Source organism: Tetrao urogallus, assembly GCF_951394365.1.
Source record: "Tetrao urogallus genome assembly, chromosome: 14".
Classification (NCBI taxonomy): Eukaryota; Metazoa; Chordata; class Aves; order Galliformes; family Phasianidae; genus Tetrao; species Tetrao urogallus.
The window spans coordinates 10,084,313-10,104,599 of NC_136827.1; the positions used below are offsets into that span (position 1 = coordinate 10,084,313).

A 20,287-nucleotide genomic window follows, 5' to 3' on the forward strand; every position below is an offset into this window, starting at 1 on the left:
CGTTTCTCTTTCCTCCAGCAGCTGTTCCCCTTAACAAGCAGGAGCAGGCGCTACAGAAGATGGGCTCAGGCAAAGACATGGCATATGGGGATCCACGGTGTTGTGCAATGCAGATGATGTTACATACATGCAAAGCATATCTCAGCAATCACCCAACGACTCATAACTGCAATCATGGAACGCAATTGCATCTGGAAGTATAAAAACACAATGATACCAGGAAGCTCTTGCTAATGGCACAGCCATTTTGGAGCAATTTGCCCAGGTGGGGAGAGCCCTCGCAGCGCCTTCTGTCACAGGGAGTGTTGTGAGTGCCCCCATGGCTGTGCCCAGCCCCCAACCCAGGGAGATTGGGGTCACTTAGCTGTAACCCTGTGAACACAAGGGCAGTGAGACAGCCCTCTGGCCTGGATGGGGGAGATTGTTCAGGATGGGCATGGAACTCTCTGGGCTGAGCTCTCGGCTGTGTCCAGCTGCAGTCTTGGGCACATACTGAACCAGAAACCAAGCATTCAGCTGGTATTTTTCCTTCAATTTCCTTCCTCCACATTTTAAGTTGTGGGATTTTTTTTTAATTTTTTTTTTTTTTTTTTGACAGCTTTGAAAGATGAGTGAGTCACGAAACACTTGAGATCTCTCCTCTATTAGATAACAGAGCAACTCTGCAGCTCTTCCTTTCCCCGGGGAGGGAGTTCCTTGGACCAAGGGCCAAGGCTGGATGAAAACAGTCCCAGCAACACGGTGGCTGCTCCATCACCTGACCCTCTGCAGAGAAATAAGGGGAGAATTACATCTCTGCATGGCTGCTCTCACTGAAAAAAAGCACTGCTCACAACTGAGGACCCTGATGTAGGGGAAGGAGCACCTCCACATCTCCATCACAAGCTCTGCTCTGCTGGTGATGCAGCTAACATCATGGTGTGCCCTGACTCCTGGCCCATTTAACTGCTGTGCACCAGTGCCTCCTCCCCAGCATAGCCGTGTGTCCCTGTCACAACTCATTGGAATCCTTCGTCCTACTTCTTCCCTTGACATTCACAGCTCTTGATAAGGCTTTTTGAACTACTGCGGGATGATGTGGGGTGGTGGTTCCTGCTGCAGTGTTCCCAGCTGGGCAGGGAGCTCAGCATTCGGTTGTTGTTCCAGTTCCCAGGGGATTGGGACAGACTGGAAGGGACTTTGGGACTGTGGAAGAGTATCTCCTGAAGTCAGGGCAGATTGCTCAGGGCTTTGTCCCATTCAGATTTGAAGACATCTGAAGGCAGAGAACATGCATTCTCCCTGAGCTGCCAGTCCCAGAGTTTGACTGTCACCATGGTGAAGACTTTTTGCCTTCTCTCCATTTGTTACCTCTTCCCTTGCAACTGCCCCATCTCCCAGCCATGCACCACTGGGGAGTCCAGCTCTGTCTGGTCAGGAACCCCCTTAAAGAGCCACGCATCCTCCTGAAGTGTCCATCTCACCATTCAGCTCACCTGCCTCAGCAAGTGCTCCAGCCTTCAACTCCCATTTTTCATTATGTTTCTATCACTGGATATGGGAGGGAAGGCAGAGCTGTGGGGCCAAGAGAAATGATTGCTCAGGAGACAGGTGGGAGAACTCTATTGCAAGGCACTGAAAAGATACTAAAAGTGACATTTGCAGGAAACAGTAGAAGGGTATCTGTGTGTGTTGGATCCTTTAAGGATTAGACAGCAGCTGAGCTTTGGGATGAGAGGGTTCCCAGATGCTGTGAATCAGCCAGCAGACCTCTCCACCCCATTGTTGGTGGTGAAGTTAAATAGAGGCCCAGGGAAAACATTGGGGTTGGTTTTTTTTATGGACTCCAGAGCAAGGAGAAGGTAAGGGGGTTGTGTTTTGGAATGGGAGTGGAAGAGTTTGTTGGTTTTTCCTCTCCCCAGAATAAGTAGTGTGGTGTAAGAGTGTCTCGTTGAAGTAGCTGCGCTAACTGTGGCTGGTGTTAGCGTCCTATAATGTTGCTCCAGAAATGCTGGAGCAGGCTTATAATGATGTATGTGTATTACCACAATACATGAAGAATGATACTTGAATACATGAGAATAGGGAAGATAAGTGCAAGGTGTATGCTCTTAGAAAAGTGCGTGTCACTTAAAGAAGTATTTGCTTTATAGCTCTAGTGATGTCTTTGAGATATTCTGAACCTATAGGGCATGAGGGGACCAGAGATTCAGGAAGGTCAACCCTCCCTGGAGGGAGCAGGGATAGAGCCTCAGTCCAGGTCTGAAAGACAAGGCCACAGCTGAGATCTGCTGGACTGGGGTGCTGCCCTGAGCAACCTGGGGCTGGCCCTAAGGAGCAGCATTAGTGGATGCAGCAGGGCTGGCCCCTGTGCCCAGTGTTTGGGGTAAGGTGGGAAACGTAGGTGCTTCACGATGTGGTTCTGGTCTAAAACTGCTCTGTTAGTTAGGAGAGATGCTGGTGTTGCGGGAAGGGCTGGCTGTAACAGTTCTGGCTTTCTTCCCAGAGAGCTCTGAGTCCTTCTCTGCAGGGTAATATGTCATAAAAACATCGGCGGTGACTGCGCTGCCCAGGGCGCATCCCGCAGTGTGTCAGCGGCGCTCCGCTCGTTGCCGGCTATGGGGCTCCCCCTGCTGGCGGCCAGGAGACCCCATGGCTGCTGCGCCCCTCGGTGGTGCTTTTCGGGACATCCTTCAGGAGCGGGCAGCCCAGCTGCTCTTGCTGTGGATCAAGCAGCTCGGTGCAGGGCGGTGTGGCGCTCAGCTGCCCCAGCAAAGCGCTGCTCGTCCCGCGGCTCTGTTTCGATAGATGCTCTTTGCTTGGTAGCTCCTTGATCCTCGTTGTGGCCGATGGCTACCTCAGCATCGCTCGGGGTTCGGTGACATCCCCCCAGGGCCTGGATTGGTGCCGGTTCCCGTCCCCGTGGTGACGGACGGCCGGTGCAGTACCGGCTCTGGGCGCTGGGTGCTGCCGCAGACCGAGCGGCGCTGCGCGGATCCGGGACGCTCCTGGAGTGCGAGCTGGGCAGCCTGGTAGAAAATAAGTTTTGTCCGGTGGTAAACATCATAGTGCCGAGCTCTTAGACTTTGCCAGAGGACTAAATGAAGCTGCGTCAGGCGAGGGTCAGGTTGGGGCTAGGGAAAGGTGGTGCCCCAAAGGGCGGTGGGCATGGAATGGCTGCCCAGGGCAGTGGGCGCAGTCTGAGCTGCCGGAGCTGAAGGAGTGTTTGGACGGTGCTCAGGTTTGGATTTTTGGGTGCTTCTATGAGGTGATGGGCGCTCTGATCCTTGAAGGGTCCCTTGTTCTATTCAATTAATATTGTTTGTGTTCCTTCTATTCTATGATCTTGTTCAGGCTCGCATTCCTGCCTCCAAGGGCTCAGCTCCCCCAGAGCTGTCAGGGCTTCAGCCACTTGGTTACAGCGCTCATCCCATGCCTGGCCCACAGCTTCTGCCTGAGCCTCGTTAAAGCATTGCTCAAGTGAGCCTTGTGAGAGATCAGCTGCTGCTAGGAACTCAGCCCTCAGCACTCCACTTGCCCTGCTTGCTGCCTTAATAGTCTAACATGGCACTGGTCTGGTATGACTTGAGGTTTTTTTCTTTTCAAAGTGCCACTGATTTTTTTCCTTCCATAGTTTCTGGAAGCATGCCCTGTATTTGGCTGAGTTGTGCTCTGTGGATCTGCAATTATCCTTATTGATTATCTATCCTTTAAGGGACTTTATATTTTATCTTGTATCACAAGATCATTTTGCTGCTCTCATCTCAGTGGCTGTGAGCTTCACCAGCACAGCACTGGGTGAGCTGCAGGCTGAGGCTGGGCACCTCTCCTGACTCTGCTCTTCTCTGACCGCAGAGCTGTGCAGTTCAGATCCTAACACCGTGCAGATGCTCCAGGACCAGCACCGAGCCCCAGCACTCCTGGCATTGGCAGTCAGCTCTTCTTTCCACACCTCTGAGAGCAACAAGTGTCTCTGCAATGGCAATGTAAGTTGAACTGGGTGGGTATCTTAGAGCACCTGGAAGTTTTATAGCAGACACAGTTCACGTTATCAGATTGCAATTGTCAGTTTAATAATTGAGTTCATATTGACCAGTTGCATGAATATTGCACAGATGCTGTGTGAATTCCATTCCATAAACCCATGCACTGTGGTTTATTGGTGATGGAACTAAACCTGCCTAAACTTGGTCTCTCATCTTCCCTAAAATGAAACATCTCTTCAGGGAAGTGTTAGGTACTTTTCAGTGAACCAACAAAACCAATCATAACAGATTAAGGGGAGAAAAATCACTTAAGGTTACTTGAATTCTTAAAATTTAGGAGTATTTGAAGTGGGAACACACAAAATGAAGTGTTTTGATTCTGTTTAAGGAAGGCAGGATTCTCAGTTATTTGCCTGTTTTCTTCCAGCTGCAATTGAAATGAAGCAGTTTAGTAGCTCTGAATGTGTTTGTCCCAGTTCATTTATTGTTCACTGATAGCGTTCAGATCGAGTTACAGCTCCACTTATATCTGCAGCTCAGGATTAGATACGGATTCTCTTGTTCTTAATGTTACTGTTTGCTATGGAGAAGGCATTTCTACACAGCTGTTCTGTCTAGACACATCTGCAAGGGATGTATCAGATTTAAAACGAATGCTGTCACTGTCTCATTTTCATCTCCAATCTATTTTTTTTTTTTTTTTTTTTAAGTATACATTTTGGTCCCAATTGAAGCAATATCCATCACTAGGACAGCAGAGGGACCCAACAGTCCCACTGGTATCAGCTACACTTGGGGCACGTGCTTGAGATTCTGTTGGTGCTTGCAGTGTGCACTGCTCACAGACGTTGCATACCCAGGTATGTAGTGAAATGTGGACAGAATATAGAGAGCAGTGTAAGGACTTAGTATTGCTTTTTGCAAGGCTTACTAGAGCCAGCTCAATTTCCCCTGGGAAGCATCATATCTTACAGTTCTATTAACACTTGTTAAATGTGTGCTTTCTGTGCTGCTGCTTGCTCTTCCAGTATGACCCATACAAGAGCAAAACACCTGAGAAAAGAACTTAGAAGCTTGCCAAGGGAGCTCCTAGCTTGCAACACATCAATAATGCACAGCGTAAATCAAAGCACTCTGACAATGCCATAACACTGCCTCCTGCAGAGCATTCAGAGACTGCTACGCCAATGGCATACAAACACACAGCCATGCAAAGCAGCTGTGAAAGGTGAGGGGGCCTCTGACATGATGACAAAAGCTGCTCTTTTATATATCTAAATACACAAACACCCTGGGGGGGGGGGGGTAAATGTGCTTTGTGAGTGGAGTGAGCGTGAAATTTCCAGCCAGACAGTTGACGGGGAAAAAACAACTTTCAATCAAGTGTCGATGATGCACTGTTCTGTGCTGTGCCCACCACCTTAGTGCTAAAAGCGCTATGCAATTTGAGAACAAGCTCTCTTTGACTTGTGGCTGTTATTTCCCTATAGCAAATGGGTTGGGGGAGAAACTTCCACAGGAGAGATGTGGGAATCAGTGGTGTGGCATTGTATGTGTCTGTGAGGCAAGGAAACGTGCTGAGCTCTGCACCTCTGAGAACTAAAGGAACACCTGAGTGCTCACAGTGTCAAAAGCATCAAAGAATCCACAGAGATGTGCACATCTCATGAATAAGCCCAAGAAATGAAGTTCAGGGATGTATGAGAAAACTCATCAGTGTATAAAGTAGTTTGAAATCCTGTTGCAGAATGCTGCTGGGAGAGGACTGAGGTGTGGATGGTGAGATAGAGGCCTCTTGTGTGTATCAGGGATCTAAAGACAACTGGGGATTGTAGTGGAGGGGATCTGGGATGGACAGTACAGCTGGGCTGTGGGAAATGAGGGTCTGAAGCAGGCAGTGTGGTCTGGAGTTGGGATCAAACAGTGCTGTAAGCCACAGTGGCCATTTCTCACCATTCTCTACAAAAACTGAACCAAACTGAAATAGCTCCTCTCTAATTATGAGGCAGATCTTCCAGACCTCAAGGCGTTTAGGTTAGCTTGCACTTCAAACTTAATGTCTTGATTAATGGCCCTTTTTAAAGTGTGCATAGCAGTACAGTGCTCTGCTACTTATGTTTGTCACTGCTAAACATGACCCACATAAGAAACTCATGGTGTTTGAAAGGTGTGTTGTGTCTTCTGCAGGAGAGATGAATGTTTTTCTCTTCTGGTTCTGTATTTTCTTCATCAACTTTACCTTTTCCACTCAAATCTTTCTTCTTCAATCCATTGGCCACTTCATCTGGGTGCAGTGGTCACCCACACCCATTCTGGGTAGCACCCAACATGACTGCTGCAATGTCAGTATTGAAATGTCAGAGGATTCTGCCCTCTTGCACTTCTTCACCCAGAGCTTCTAGCTTTTAATACCCTTAGTGAATCAAGAGTGCTTCTCAGTGCCCTCTGAAACCATTTCCGCATGGGCTTCATCTTCACTTTTTGGCATCCATTTGCTGTCAGTCACATGTCAAGTCAGGAATGAAAATTGGCAACTAGCTGTAAATTTCACAGTCATGCAGCAGGATTTGTGGAGCTGAATTTGCAGTTCAGTTCTTGGCTTCAGCTGTCACTGTGTAGCTCTGGTGATGGGCATTCATGCCACCGTGAGGTATTAAAGTTGTCAGATATCCAGAGCTTAGAGAAATAACTTCATTTCCAAATGGACTGTCTCTTTTGGTATGAATAATCAGATAGAACACCATACAAAATACTTGACATGTACTGAGAGTCCGGTACAGTCTGACACAGGAAAATATTTGGATTATTCTGACTGGTCTATTTATTGCTCCTCCAGAGCCACAGAACAGTCAGTAGAACTCTGTCATTAAGCTGCCTTCTTCCTTTGATTATTTTAATCCTGTTTTGTTTAACAGATTGTGAAAACAGTTGATCAAATATTTCTCAGAGACCCCAATATAATAAAAAATGGGAACTGAACATTAAGGGGGTGCAGAGCATTGACAGCTGTTCCCAACATCCATCCATGCTTTGGAAACGCAAGTAGGTCAAACTGCCTTCTCTCTCAAAACAGAGAAGCCATGTCAGCATGGCTGTTTTCCTGAGCCCACAAGCAATGACAGCCTTATTTGTGGGCTAATTACAGTAGTATTCATTTTCCTTACTGTAAATATTGGTGGTTTGGCACAAAATCAGGTGATGTTCTGTAATGTAAGCGAGGTTTGGAAATGTCCACCATAAAAACGTGAGAGCCGAATTCCTTTCTGAACTTGCTGATAGCACCTGCCTCAACTCCAACCATTGGCAACAAATTGCAGGGTTTCACTACCTGCCACTCTTATAATGGCTTTAAGCTGCTTCAATTCACACGAGTGAGCCCTCGCTCTGGTGCTGTGGGATTTGGTGAACATCAGGTTAGCACCTGACTTACGCACAGCTTTATGATTTCGTATATCTCAATCTCTCAGCTGAGGAAGACTGCAGCATTTCTGAGAGCCAGTGAAGTACACGGGTTTCTGGACTCAAAACCATTCAAATTGTGAGACCAACCTTCAAACACAGAACGATAGGGGAAACAATACCAGTCATAACAACCATAATGATTTGTCAGTAACAGTCATGAGTTACCATCGTATGCAGGCTGTTCTCATGTACTCCAGATCAGCTTACAAGCTATGTGGAAGAGGAATGCACACCTGTCTCAGATTATTAAGCACTTCAGAATTCTGGGATGCAATCCTAGTGTTATTACCAAAAAATTGAGATCTTTTTTCGAGTTCCATGTGCAGAGCAGGAGAAAGGAGGCCCAACTTCAGTACAGTGTGTGTATGTGTATACCACCATTGAACAAGACCCGAGTGCACGTTTAAACGTGTTGCCTTGGTTCTGTCTTCTCCAGCTGTGTGGCTCAGCATGCCCTAGTGCAGTACTTCGTATTTCAATCCTGTAGACGTTCACAGTTCAAACCTCAGAGTTATCTATGCTCCAAGTACGATGGCTGCTCCGAAAGTAATGCCTCCCATTTCACTATGTTGGCCTGCGAGGTGGATGTTGGTGGTATGGCTGTCAAGGCTGAACCTTCCCACCATTATTCTGTTATGTTTTGTTGCTGTGTGACTGATGGCAGTAGAGGGGCACGCTGACACAATGGTATCTGTGTGTATAAGTAAAGATGTGTCACTGAATTCTTCCATGAGGGGAAAAAAAGGCACCCACTGACATTAACTGATGCTTGCTGACTGTTTATGGAGACCAAACGCTGGATGTAGCACAACCCCATGGACTGGTGTCATGTGAATTTTCCACTGAATAAGTTCAAGATACAGCCTTTGGTGGGTACAGTGACTTGCACTGTATTTTGGGCTAGGAAAGGAGTGATCCTTCTAGATTTCCTGGAACACAGACAAATCATCAACTCTTGACTGCTAAAGCATGATGCTAAGCTGAAGGCTTCGACTTCCAGAGTCAGACCAGAGAAGACAGTGACTTTTCTCCTGTAGCATGACAACACCAGGCCCTATGCTAGTCTAAAGACCATGGAGCATATTGGCTGGACTGTCCTACCACCCCTGCCATATAGGCACCTTCTGCCTTTCATCTGTTTGGGATGATGAAAGATGGACTGCATGGACAATATTTTCCTAGCAACAATGTTGTCACAGCAGCTGTGAAACAGTGGGTCACCTCTGCTGGTGCAGGTTTTAATGAGTGTGGTATGCAGGCTCTGGTTCATTGCTGGTGAAAATGCATAGCTAGTGGTTCTGTAGGTGAGAATTTGCTCCATCAAACAGTGTTACTGTGCTCTTTTTAGCTGTTGTAGTTTCTATGGAAATAAATAGGAAGCATTACTTTTGGAGCAACCTATGTACACAAGTGAGTCAGCCATCCAGCTCAAAAATCAGCTCTAGGAGACAAAACTTCAGCAATTCACCTTCCATACTTGCCAAAAAAGACTTTTATCCATCAGGTTCCAGGTTTACTAGTTTAAAACACAGCTTGAGTTGGCACTAAACCACAAAGAGCAGCAGATAAGAAACTGTATATTTTCTGACAGGTCACTGAGCCGGAGCCTAACGTGCTCCTCTTAACAGCTCATTTGTGTCTGCAGTCCTGACACGCTGACATTTGCTGTCAAGGTTCCTTTCCCATGCAGTGATGCACTTTGCCATTCAACACCAGTGCTCTAATCTGCAGCGGCACACGCTGGTCTCTCATTTAACAACTGATATGAAATCCGCGTCTCTGGATTCTGAAGAAGCACCTCAAAATGAAGATTATCAATGGCTTCTCTGTGATGTGAAACAAATCCATAAGAGCACAGGACGCAAAGTTATGAAAAAGGTATTTATTATTTACACAACTGCTATAGTTCCTTAAGAACAATATATACCATTTTTATTTGAAAGGGTCAGACTTCTTTCAAATACATGAACTGCATGATGCACAAGTGTTGGTAATGCCAAACAGCAGTCACATCACACTTCTATAGTGCAGGCATAAGCAGCGCAAGGAAATGATATTTTAAGAACAGTATGGCTGGATATTGTGTTTAAACACAGTGTTTGCACTTTGACAAGATTGAGCTAGAAGAGAACAAGGGTTTTGTTCATGCTTTGTTAGGGATGTGACTTTCCCATCTGAGGTCTCAACCCTTTGTCTGATGTATGAGAATTTTTCAGGCAGACTGCTTTTCAGTTACCAGATAGCAGTGGGATTATCTCCCTCGATTTTCAGTCTTCTGTTTTCCAGTTAACACTGCTTTATGGTACAAGTTCACATATTGGGAGAAACTGGCCACAGAGGTGGTGCCTTCCCATCTCACTGTCTTGCACAGAGAAACACTGACATACTAATACATACCAAACTTAGACAACTTGTAATTTATAGATTTAAATACTGGACTGGGTGAGGGAGACTGTTTCTAAAGATGGAGGGAATAAAGGGCTTATACAATTCATACACTGTCAAAATTGGCTCCTTACCCAACTTTTTTGGTCTAATTTTTTTTTTTTCTAGTTTCAGAATGGTTTTGGTCTTTAACAGTTATGGTTGTAATTCAGCAGAAAAGGAGAGAAAAATATCTGTAGTAACACTGTAGAACTGAATGTTAGGAAAAGTAACGGACTTGTTTCTCCCACTTTGAGCTTATTGCTGTGATCTTTAGGAGAAAACAAGCAAAAAACCCCACCATGAAACAAAACAACAACTAAAAATAACCCACAACCACCCAACTGGAAGACCAAGTATAGCAGTCGTTCTGGCATTGTATCCAGTGTCCAGCACTATTATACTCTAGCGTATAAGCAAGGAAAAGTCCAATGATCTGAGTTAAGTTCCCTTTGATTCAGTGCTAAACAATTTTGTTACTGTTATTGTCCTTGTTTCTTTGAAAGATACCTGAAAGAAGCAAAAATAGTTTCACACAAAATGAGCAGACGCAAATATTTGTACATCTTTTTATGCACAAACTATGATTTTTTTCACCAAAAATCTAATTATTAATAACCAGAAATTAGACTGTGATCAATGCTGCTTATGACTTAATCTCACTTCACGTCCTTTCAATTTCATGATACATTGTCTTGGAATGACTCAATGTTTTTAGTTAAACTGTATAAGGTTTTGAACAAAAGAGGGGAAGGAAATTAAAATACATTAAATTCCATGAGGCTGAAAATTGTAACAGCTGAAATGTAGTTATTACAACCTCTGAAGCATATGCATTTGATATGGGACTCCTTCAAATACATTCAGGGCTTGAAAGAACCCAAATAAAAGCTGAAAAGAACAGTTCTCCACCAGCCCCTTCCAAGAATTTGGGTTGCTCTCAGAATGCTTGTTGCTTGATCTCATAGCTTGCTTACCACCACAGATGGAACAATCCAACACGATGCACTGCAGACTTTGCAGGTACCCTAAAATATCTAAGTAATGTAACTGACCCTGTGAAACAGCCAGTGAGTTCCAGGGCTTTTAAAATCTAGCATTTGACTTTCTGTTCTAATCAGAAACAAAAATTAAAACAACATTAAGTTTGCAAGGCTGCTGTTTTAAGCACTGAATGGGTGCATTTCCAATAGCACATCATCCAACCTCTTTTTTACATGTATTGAAGATCCATGAAGTCAAACATAATAATGTTACCTACATACTTCAGCTGGTCATTCTACAGCAAGAATTAGGATGGTAGTGCTTAATTTAAGCATTTGGAGAAGTTGGATTCGTGACACATTTCAGTGCTGGTGAATACTGTAGTACCACGCACCTGGATAATGCCTGAGAGCCACGCTAACAACACAAGCCTTCAGAAGTAACTTCCTTGCAGCAAAGGACATGCGATCTGAACTGGCAGCCTAACTTTGTAGGAGTGGAAATAAGGAAGTTTTCAAGCACCAGGTTCCTTCACTATTTTTTTTTTTTTTTTTCTCCTTTAAGAAGCAAAACTGCTTCAATGATCCTGAACTCTGAAGTAGTAGGAAAAAGAAAGTCTGCTCTGTCAGAAACAGACAGAGGCAGCCGAAGCACTGCAGCCTTTTTAAAATCCTGCTCAAACTAAATGACATTCGCAGCTTTAAATCACGTCAAAGTTCACCAGCTCAGCTGTTTCTGGTCTTTCTACAGAAGACAGTAAGCCAAATGCAGTGGGGTCAGGAGCAGAAAGAAGAAAGATTTTTGACTTTTTTCTTACCTTTCCCAGTGTTTATGATTCAGCTCCAAAAAGTCATCTAATTTTGCGATTTCTTTGAGGTACTGAGTGAGCTTTAGAAGCTCCTTGTCTTTATCTCGATTTAAATGTGCTTTCATAAAAGGCCTTATCTAGTAAAAAGAAGTGGTTATCATCATCTGCTCCAAGTGAGTCAAATGCTTACAATTCTAGAACGTTTACCACACAGTCAAAATGTTGTCAGTGCTACGTCAAATTTTAACTTCTTTTAGGTAAGAGAAGGAAAAATTTTTCCATTAGCAGTCACCTCCAATTTATCTTTTTATTGATGCAATCTGGATTTCAGGGTTTTTGTCTTGCATGCTCACCAGGATGAAATCTGTTCTGTCAATCTTGTATTTCTTCAAGCATTTCCCTCCCAGTCAGTCAGAAAGATAAATCGATCTGCGATGGACTGTCACATTTTCTAACATGATTTCATAGATATTTTGCAGGAGAAATGAGGGGGTTCCAGCTGTGCTATGAGCTGTGTGGCATCTTTGAAACCAGATGCTTTTTTTTTTTTCTCTCAACAAAACACATCTGACTACAATCACAGCTTCTGTGACGAGAGATGTCAGAAGTAAAGCTTGTCTGACAACTGCTTTAAGCTTGGAATACATTCTACCTGTGCCTTGTTTTAGTGATTCAATGTTCTTGTCTGCAGCTCTGTTATTAACATTTTGACAAACATCCTTGCAATCTGAACTAGAGGGAGCTCTCTGGCCAATCCTCTCCCAGCACGATCCTCGATTCTCATAATTTTTGTACAGTTGCAATTAGTGCCAGCTTGACAGGTATCAACAATTGCCACCTTCCTCAAATCAAGGATATTTTCAAAGAAACACAATCTTAGATTTCCATTTTAAACAAATTCAAAAAACTTGCAGAGATCTTTTTAGTGCATATTGTTGCACCAGAGAATTTAAGTTGTATTCTCATTCAGAGCCAGCACTGATGGTTAGAAGTCTTGGAGCAGGAACTGATTGACAATTTTATAAAATGAAATATTTGCTGTTTTGCAGTCAAAGGACTCCAGGTATTAATTACCACTGGGGAACAAAACGCTTGCTGTTGTGTTGACATGCTAACATGAAGTGCAGCAGCTTGTTATTTGATTTGTTCTCTGAACGTAACCACTCTTAATGATTCAACATCACATTTTAATGTTGCCTGTCAACAAAGTCCACATTGATTATAGTTTGCAGGTAAATGTAAGCAGAATAACAATTTCAGTGCTTTGGAGTTCTCATTTAGGGAATCAACACTAAAACTGCAATTAGGGAAGTGCTAGTGCCTGTCCAACCAAAGGGCAATCTAAATAAAAAACAAAATAAATGAAATATGCATCTTTGCTAGCTAAGAACAGTCTTACTTTAATATAAAACAGAAAATATGAGAAAGTACTGTTTAAATTATAAAAAAAATAGCAGCATATAACATTTCCAGTTAACGTTACCTTGAGTCCGTTCTGTGGATTCATGAGGAAGTTCCGGCCGATATCATCAAACATAATTGTATTCTTTTTGCTGTAATATTCTGAAAATTTTCCCCAGATAACACCAAGAGGCTTCACCTGCAAAAATGAGGTGTAAAAAGAACCCTGGTAAATCTGATCATATGTAGTAGATCAAAGTATCAGTCTATAGGAATTTAAGTCCATACTCAAATGGACTGAAAAATTATCATGTAGTTGGGCTTTAATAAGAGATGTAAAGAGATCTACAAATAGTCATTATTTGATGTAAAGCAGTCTTGTCCATATGAACTACTTACAGCATTAAACTGTAGAGGACTTCTATAGGAAAACAAACCAACTGTGCTTCAGATATTGTTAGTTTTCTTGCATGAAAACTTCAGCACAACCTTATTGTTAAATATTTCCATGCAGTATGATAACATGTACTCTGCATGTAGAAAATAATGAGGAAAAAACTGTACTTACATCAATCAGTCCTCTTCGAGGAGTGTGCACTGTTATCATGGCAGCACTGTCCAGCATAAAGGTTATCTTGTAGTTTGCATTAGTGCTCACACCAAGCTCCTGCATCACAATGATTAACCATTAAAGCTTCAGATGATAACAAGAGTATGCTATTCTACCAAGGGAAAGACTGACAGGAATTTATGTTTGTAGTGTTTGCTACAGAAATGTAACATCTGATGTCAGCATAAAAACAACTTTGCAGAAGAGGCAAAATACAGAGAGCTTTTGGCCATACCTTCATGCACAGTCTTTCAAAAGTTCTGTGTGTCTCAATGTTTATACCTATGAAAACAACCATGTATGTTCTGCTCTTTGGTTTTTTCCACTAAGCTGTCACCAGTCGCAGCCAATCCACAACATAATAGCAGTTCACTGTTATCCTTTCCTCAGCACATGTCCTACATGGTCAGTGTTCATAAGAAATATTTCCGTTTGGACCTGAAGGATTTGATCACTCTTGGAACAAAGGAAAAATACTTTGGTTTAAAAAGAAACCCTGAACCTTAGCCAAGGTGAGTGGGCAAAATTTCCATTTCAAATCTTTTTCAGAATTGGGAAGTAAAAGTAAAATCTACTGACACCTACTATGTGACAGACATTGCTGCTTTAATTTCTGATATATGTGACAGCAATAATGTGCAAAGCTGCACAATGTGGAGAAAATACCCACTGGAACAGTTGTCTTGCAGATATATAGTCACACTTCACTGATTGCTTTTACGTGGAAAAGTGAATCTTGCAAATGAGAAGTGTGAAATACCAGGGATAACGTCCTCTCATACTGAAAAATAGCTGTTCTACATCATCTGAAATTTGGGCATAAATAGATGGAGAATAAGAAACTAAACATAGTTATCTGACACTTCTCTTTTTAGTACTGTTTCTGCTTTGTAGTTTAAAATAAACACTTCAGTGTCAAGTATTGCTGGGATCATTGCTCCCAGACAAAAAGTGATACTTGTAGAAGTGCAGCCAGTTTAAGGAGAAGCAACAGTTGTGGTCTAGCATTAGGAATCTCAACTGAGATGAAGCAGTAGGCATGGGGAGGTTGTGAATTGATAACATGAAAGGGCTGGAGAGGTGACCAGTGCAGGGTAAACAGCCCAGTTTAGAACAATGGTCTCCTGCTAGATTTAATCCTGCTGTTACAATGGATTCTACAGCAAAACAAAGGTTTTTTCCTTAAAAGGTGAACCCCACATGCAAGATGTGATGTATCTCACCTGTATTACAGACACGGAACGTGGCGCAGTTAATGATTAACTTCCTATTTCAGCACACTTGCTCTTACCTCTGTGTTACAATGGTTTTGATTCAGAGAATTAACTGCATGGTAACAACTGCAAGCTCTTTCAAGAGTATCTGAGCCACAAACCTAGCCTAGCTTAAAGTCAGTTTTGTATTACAGAACTGTAGTTACAGTACCTTTATTGAGAAAATAAAGTTGATTCATAGATAAAACATAAACAGAGATGGAATACTGGTATAGAAGTACAGTGTTTGCAAGTCTTAATACCAATTTTAATTGTTCTAATCCCAGTTCAGAGTTGTGATTAAAGGTTTCATTTCTGAGATCGTTCTGAAGGATTTTTGCTTTAGAAAATCACTGCAAATCACTGTTTTGAAATAGAAATAGAAATTCTTTGCTATGTTACAGCCTGAAAAAAGTCTATAAAAAAAAAAAAAGTGAGATAAAGTTGAAAATTGGAGATTTTTTTTGTGAAACAAGCTTTGATTTATAAACAAAAAACAACCGACCACCCAAACGTACAGCAGCACACCTTAATAGGCTCATCAGGTTTACAGCCAAGAGTGGCTGTCAATATGTTTACCATTAGGTCAGCTGTGCAAAACTGGCTGGTTGCCCAATTTAGGTACGGAAGAAACCAGGATTGAAAGAAGAGTTTTTACAGATGTTTCAATAAAGCAGAGGAAGAAACAAAATCACACAGCTGCAAGATGTACAGGATGAATATGAAGAGAGTTTTCTCTTGATAACCTATTCCAGCATGCCACATCTGTCCATTCTCTTAAAGAATTGTGTTATACTTAAGATTAGAACTCTATAATTAGAGCTAAGATGAAACAACAGTGAAGGTTATGTGACTAAGATTCAGCAAGTACTGCTTTGTGCTTAGTTCTGCTAAATTTAGTACCCACTGCTTTGATAGTTTGTGTGGAGTTCTAAAATTAGATTTTTATCTAGTTTTGTGTCAAAGGTATTTTAGAGTGACTACAAAGATTTAGAACACTTGGATTTTGATTGTCTCCTCAGTCGTTAAATCTCTCTGTAATGCTGAACATAAACCCAACTCGATGCACAGTAAGCTAGATTAGAAACAAACTGCACCTTTTCAGAACAACTTACTTTCATTTTAGCTTCAATCCACTTCATGTTAGTAGCAGCTGAAACAAAAGCCAAAGAATTATTTAGCAGTATGCCATTGGTTGATTTAAAAAAGAAAAAAAAAGAAGCAAAATACTGTTTACGTATCCATTTGTTTTACAGACTTTCATTTCAGAAAGACCCATCCTTGTCACAGCTTTCAGGGTTCACTGCTTTCCTGACAGCCTGCCTTTATGGAAGTTTATTTTAATTTGGAAAAAATTAACTTTCAAATGAAACCTAGATTAAGCACTGCATGTATTTAAAAACATTTTCTAGATCAGTTGTTAGTTAATTACATTCTTGAGAGCCATAGAACAGCCTACATCTGGTTTGAGGAACCACAGTGTCTGTATAGGATTTTCTCCTGGGAGCACTGTAAGAATTCATAAGGTTGAAAAAGGACAAAGTGTCAACATTGCCCACCGACCAAAGAATACGTGGAAGCATTGTTTCAGATTATGAAAGCTGTTTTGTAAAACAAGTTTCAATCTTATGTTGGCTCCAGCTGTCAGACAGGAAGTGAAGTTGTGCTAAAGCACAGCAACAGCCACCCCTACAGACATGTGAGTTTGGTCCATTTCCAGTTTTTTATTGCTATGGCTTATTGTCTAGACTGAAATTATTTGTAGAGCTAAGCTACCCAGCAGTATCTGAATGTTGATTTTACAACTGTGTTATTTCAAGCATTTGTTTGTTTGTACAAAGTGACATTCACTAAATGGACATTAAGCTTTATACTGTTATTAGATCCGTTCATAACAGCAATATTCCTGGTGAATACAGTACAGCTGAACATTCGTGTACTGCTTTACATCTTGTGATTCACACTAAAAAGTGATATAAAAACCTCCCAACTGGAGTCTCTGCTCCAAATGATAGTTTGTAATGAAGTCTTAGCACCGAGTACAGAAACTTACACCAAATTACAATATCATAATCCTCATATGCAGATGTCAGGAACTCGTGAAGGTATGGCCTCATCAGTTCTACCCCAGTTTCAGCACAAGATCTGTGGTCTAAAAAGTACACGAGAAAGCAGAAATTCATTATAGAGTGTAGGATGTTAAGTAGGACTGTCCTATCCACCCAGGAACTTGAAATGTTTCATATGAGAAGCACTGAAGAACTTTGAAATTAGGAAAGAACTTACAGTAAGGCATCGTTCCTACTTTAAAGGTGCAAAAAAGAAGGGATATTTCTCTCTTGATCTTTACTGGAATTTGTGGGTTTAGCTGTGGGTCTGAATATCTTTAAGAGTCTAAAGAGTCAGGCCAATTAATTCATCTCTTCATCTTAACAAACTTCTGACAGCCCAGATATTGTTCAGAGATTCTTGCAAACTTAGTCCAGTTAATCTTGTGAACGTATATACCAAGCTTATTTCAAACATGCAAATACTGCCTGCTCTAACTAGAAAATTGCTGTTAAATTCAGCTAGAAGGAGACAGGTAAACAAAAGTGTAAATTGTCATAGGCTGAATTTTCATCTCAGATTGTAAAGAAATGCTATGCAAAAGGAAATTACAGAAAAGGAAAAAAGGCAAGCTGATATGTAGTGTTTATAGTCAAACTGCCATGACACCATGGCACACCGACATCCCAGAAAATGAAATCACAAGGAAAATTCTGGCTTCTCAGAAAACCAGTCTGACAGAATTTTCAGGTAAAACATAGTTCTGTACGTGTTTACTGATCTGGAAAGTCAATCTGAAGCTGGTCTGTCATCCCCTAAAGAGAAATCAATTGGCTACAGAGATCATTATTTTACAGCACTACCTTGTCCTGCCATCATCATCTGCAAGCTACACACTGGTCAAGAGAAGAGCTTGTTGGATAAAATCCTAAACTACTTTTTGCAGCATCTTGGAGAAAATGAATAGCTGCTGTACAAAAATCAACAATAGGCAACATTTACAAATGCCAATGCTTCTTAAAACATGAGCAGAAGACCTCAAAATGTTACAAAACAGAAGTTACGTAGTGCAACACAAGCCAACATTACTGAAGTATAGTTGTAAATCAAACATGAAGAAACATGAACTGGCAAATAAATTGCACTCTTAAACCAACCCCACAAGTTGCATGAAGTCTCACCAAATAGTGTATAATCAACATCTAGCACCAGCAGCTTTTTTCCTTCCCTGGGAGGATTCAGAATTTCCACTTTGTATTCTTTAACTCTGCGAGAAATTTTTAGTAGATTTTCTTCCCTAATACAAGAGTGCAAAAAGTTACAGTTAATTCAAATGCAAACTGCACGTTCCATAACAGGACTGGTTTTTAATAGCTAGAATTCCTAACCTGTTTTCTACTTCCACAACTTCCTCTTCAATATCAAAGTCATTGATGACATCGTCGTTATCAGGAGGAGGCCCAAGGACGTCTTCCTAGCAGAATAATAATAAAAGACAGCTGGGATCACTAAAAGAGAACTGTGCGTATCCAGACCCTGTGAGCGTACGCTACAGGCAAAGGAAATTAACAAAAGTGATTTTACTTCACTGGTAGAAAAAATGCTCAAATATACTGATGATTAAGATTTCAGAAGTCAGTGAGAATATCACAGTAGTAGGTTTGTACTTTGAACCTAAAACAATGCAGGATTTTAATGCTATCCAAGTTCTACAGAAAAGTTTACATAAATACCAGAAATCTACTGAAGTATTTATTTTTCAATGATTTAAAATCATAATGAGGAGACATACAATCTTTTTTTTCTTTTCCTCTTATAAAGCTAATAAGCAAGTAAAATATTTACCAAACTCTCTTCACGAGTGCCCATCATCATGATTTTAGTATTTGGTTTTAACTTGAGAGCTCCAAGCTTAACATCATCATCCGCGGGTTTCCCTATAATGCAATAAGAGTTCTGTTTGCTTTTTTGTTGTTCTTTTTTGTTTGTTGCTTTTTCTTTTCAAACTGAGTAGAGAGATTTTAGAAAACGGTCAGTACATTTCATGCTTAATTGAAGTGAGCTACCCATAAAACACAAGAATACCCCAGGCTGCACTGTCATCCTCCATCACAGGCACGCTGCTTGCCTGGCTAACGACAATTAAAAATGTTTAAGGTACATCTGCTGCACATCAGCCACTAAGAATGGCCATTCAGATACATCAGTAACAAAGCACACAGTGCTGTATCGAACTCCTGTGTGTGTGCTCATTCAAAAGCTAGATCTGGGTGGTGGATGCTCAGTTAATACACATTACATTAATATACATCCTGACTAAGCCAAGAGGAGGCTCTTCTTTAAATATCCCATGCCCACCCAAAACTAATAATAAACACAAATAGTTACCCTTCATTTTAAGTCCAAGTAATTTTTGGCGCTCTGGTAACACTCCAGTAAGGCCTTTAAGAGATTGCTTCAGATCCAACACTGTGTCCTCTTCTGATAGCGAGGTGATTGTATACTCCTGTCCACCCCATTTTATTATAAGAGAGAGGGACATCCTTGGAGCATATGTTCAGTGTTATTTCCTGAAAAATCTGCTGGAGGAGGAAAATGCAATGATCACGTAAGCAAGAACTCGGCGTAGTGGTTTCTTTTTTTCAGAAGACAAACCTTGTGGTCTCAATGTTTGTTACATTTCTGTGGTATTGTACATCAGGGAGCCGTTTGTTTTGCATGCACAGATGATAAACGTTGATAAAATGCTGAACCTAAGGGAGAAAGAACAGCACTACAGCTGCGGCTGTCAGTTGCACTTTGATGCATTTAGCAGTGTCACATTCACTGTCTGCTGTAACACCTTGCCCTGTGTTCTGTGCAGGTACAGCTTGCATGCAGCACGGCCAGCACCCAAGCAGAGTCCTGCAGCATCAGAAAAGTCATTTCAAACCTCGGAAATGTCCTCTGCAATAACTTCACAACCGAACCACTCATTACTTACGTGGCTACTAAACAGCAAGTAAGAAATACCTAAAATAAAACCAACAAAACAGTTCTGAAGCAACAGTTCAGGTGGATCACTTTCTCTACTGACTTTCATTAAGATCTGTGCAATAGCTGCAGTAATACACCTCAGGTCACGTCTCACTGTAGCAATATCAAAGCAGGAGTTTGAAAACAAAGCCAAAATACACACCTACACAGTACAATTACACTGTAAGAGCTGCACTTTCATTGCAGTGCTGACAAAATAATCATAATTACAACTACCTTTAATTTACACCAAATAATTTATGTGAATTATATCCAACACTTTATTCCCACACTGAAGACAGAAGCAAGACTTTTA

The 20,287-nt window shown here is 41.7% G+C and overlaps 1 protein-coding gene across 1 annotated transcript; it reads right to left on the bottom strand.

The window, feature by feature from the left end:
- Nucleotides 1-10,333: 10,333 nt before the first annotated feature.
- UBLCP1 (ubiquitin like domain containing CTD phosphatase 1) lies at nucleotides 10,334-19,498 on the bottom strand (the record flags this gene model as incomplete). The annotated part of the gene is made up of 10 exons (XM_079542164.1): nucleotides 10,334-10,361; nucleotides 11,653-11,780; nucleotides 13,127-13,243; nucleotides 13,613-13,711; nucleotides 16,023-16,060; nucleotides 16,961-17,059; nucleotides 18,138-18,253; nucleotides 18,345-18,430; nucleotides 18,802-18,893; nucleotides 19,345-19,498. The coding sequence occupies 10 exons, from the start codon at nucleotides 19,496-19,498 to the stop codon at nucleotides 10,334-10,336; spliced, it is 957 nt and encodes a 318-aa protein (XP_079398290.1).
- Between the last annotated feature and the right edge of the window lie 789 nt (nucleotides 19,499-20,287).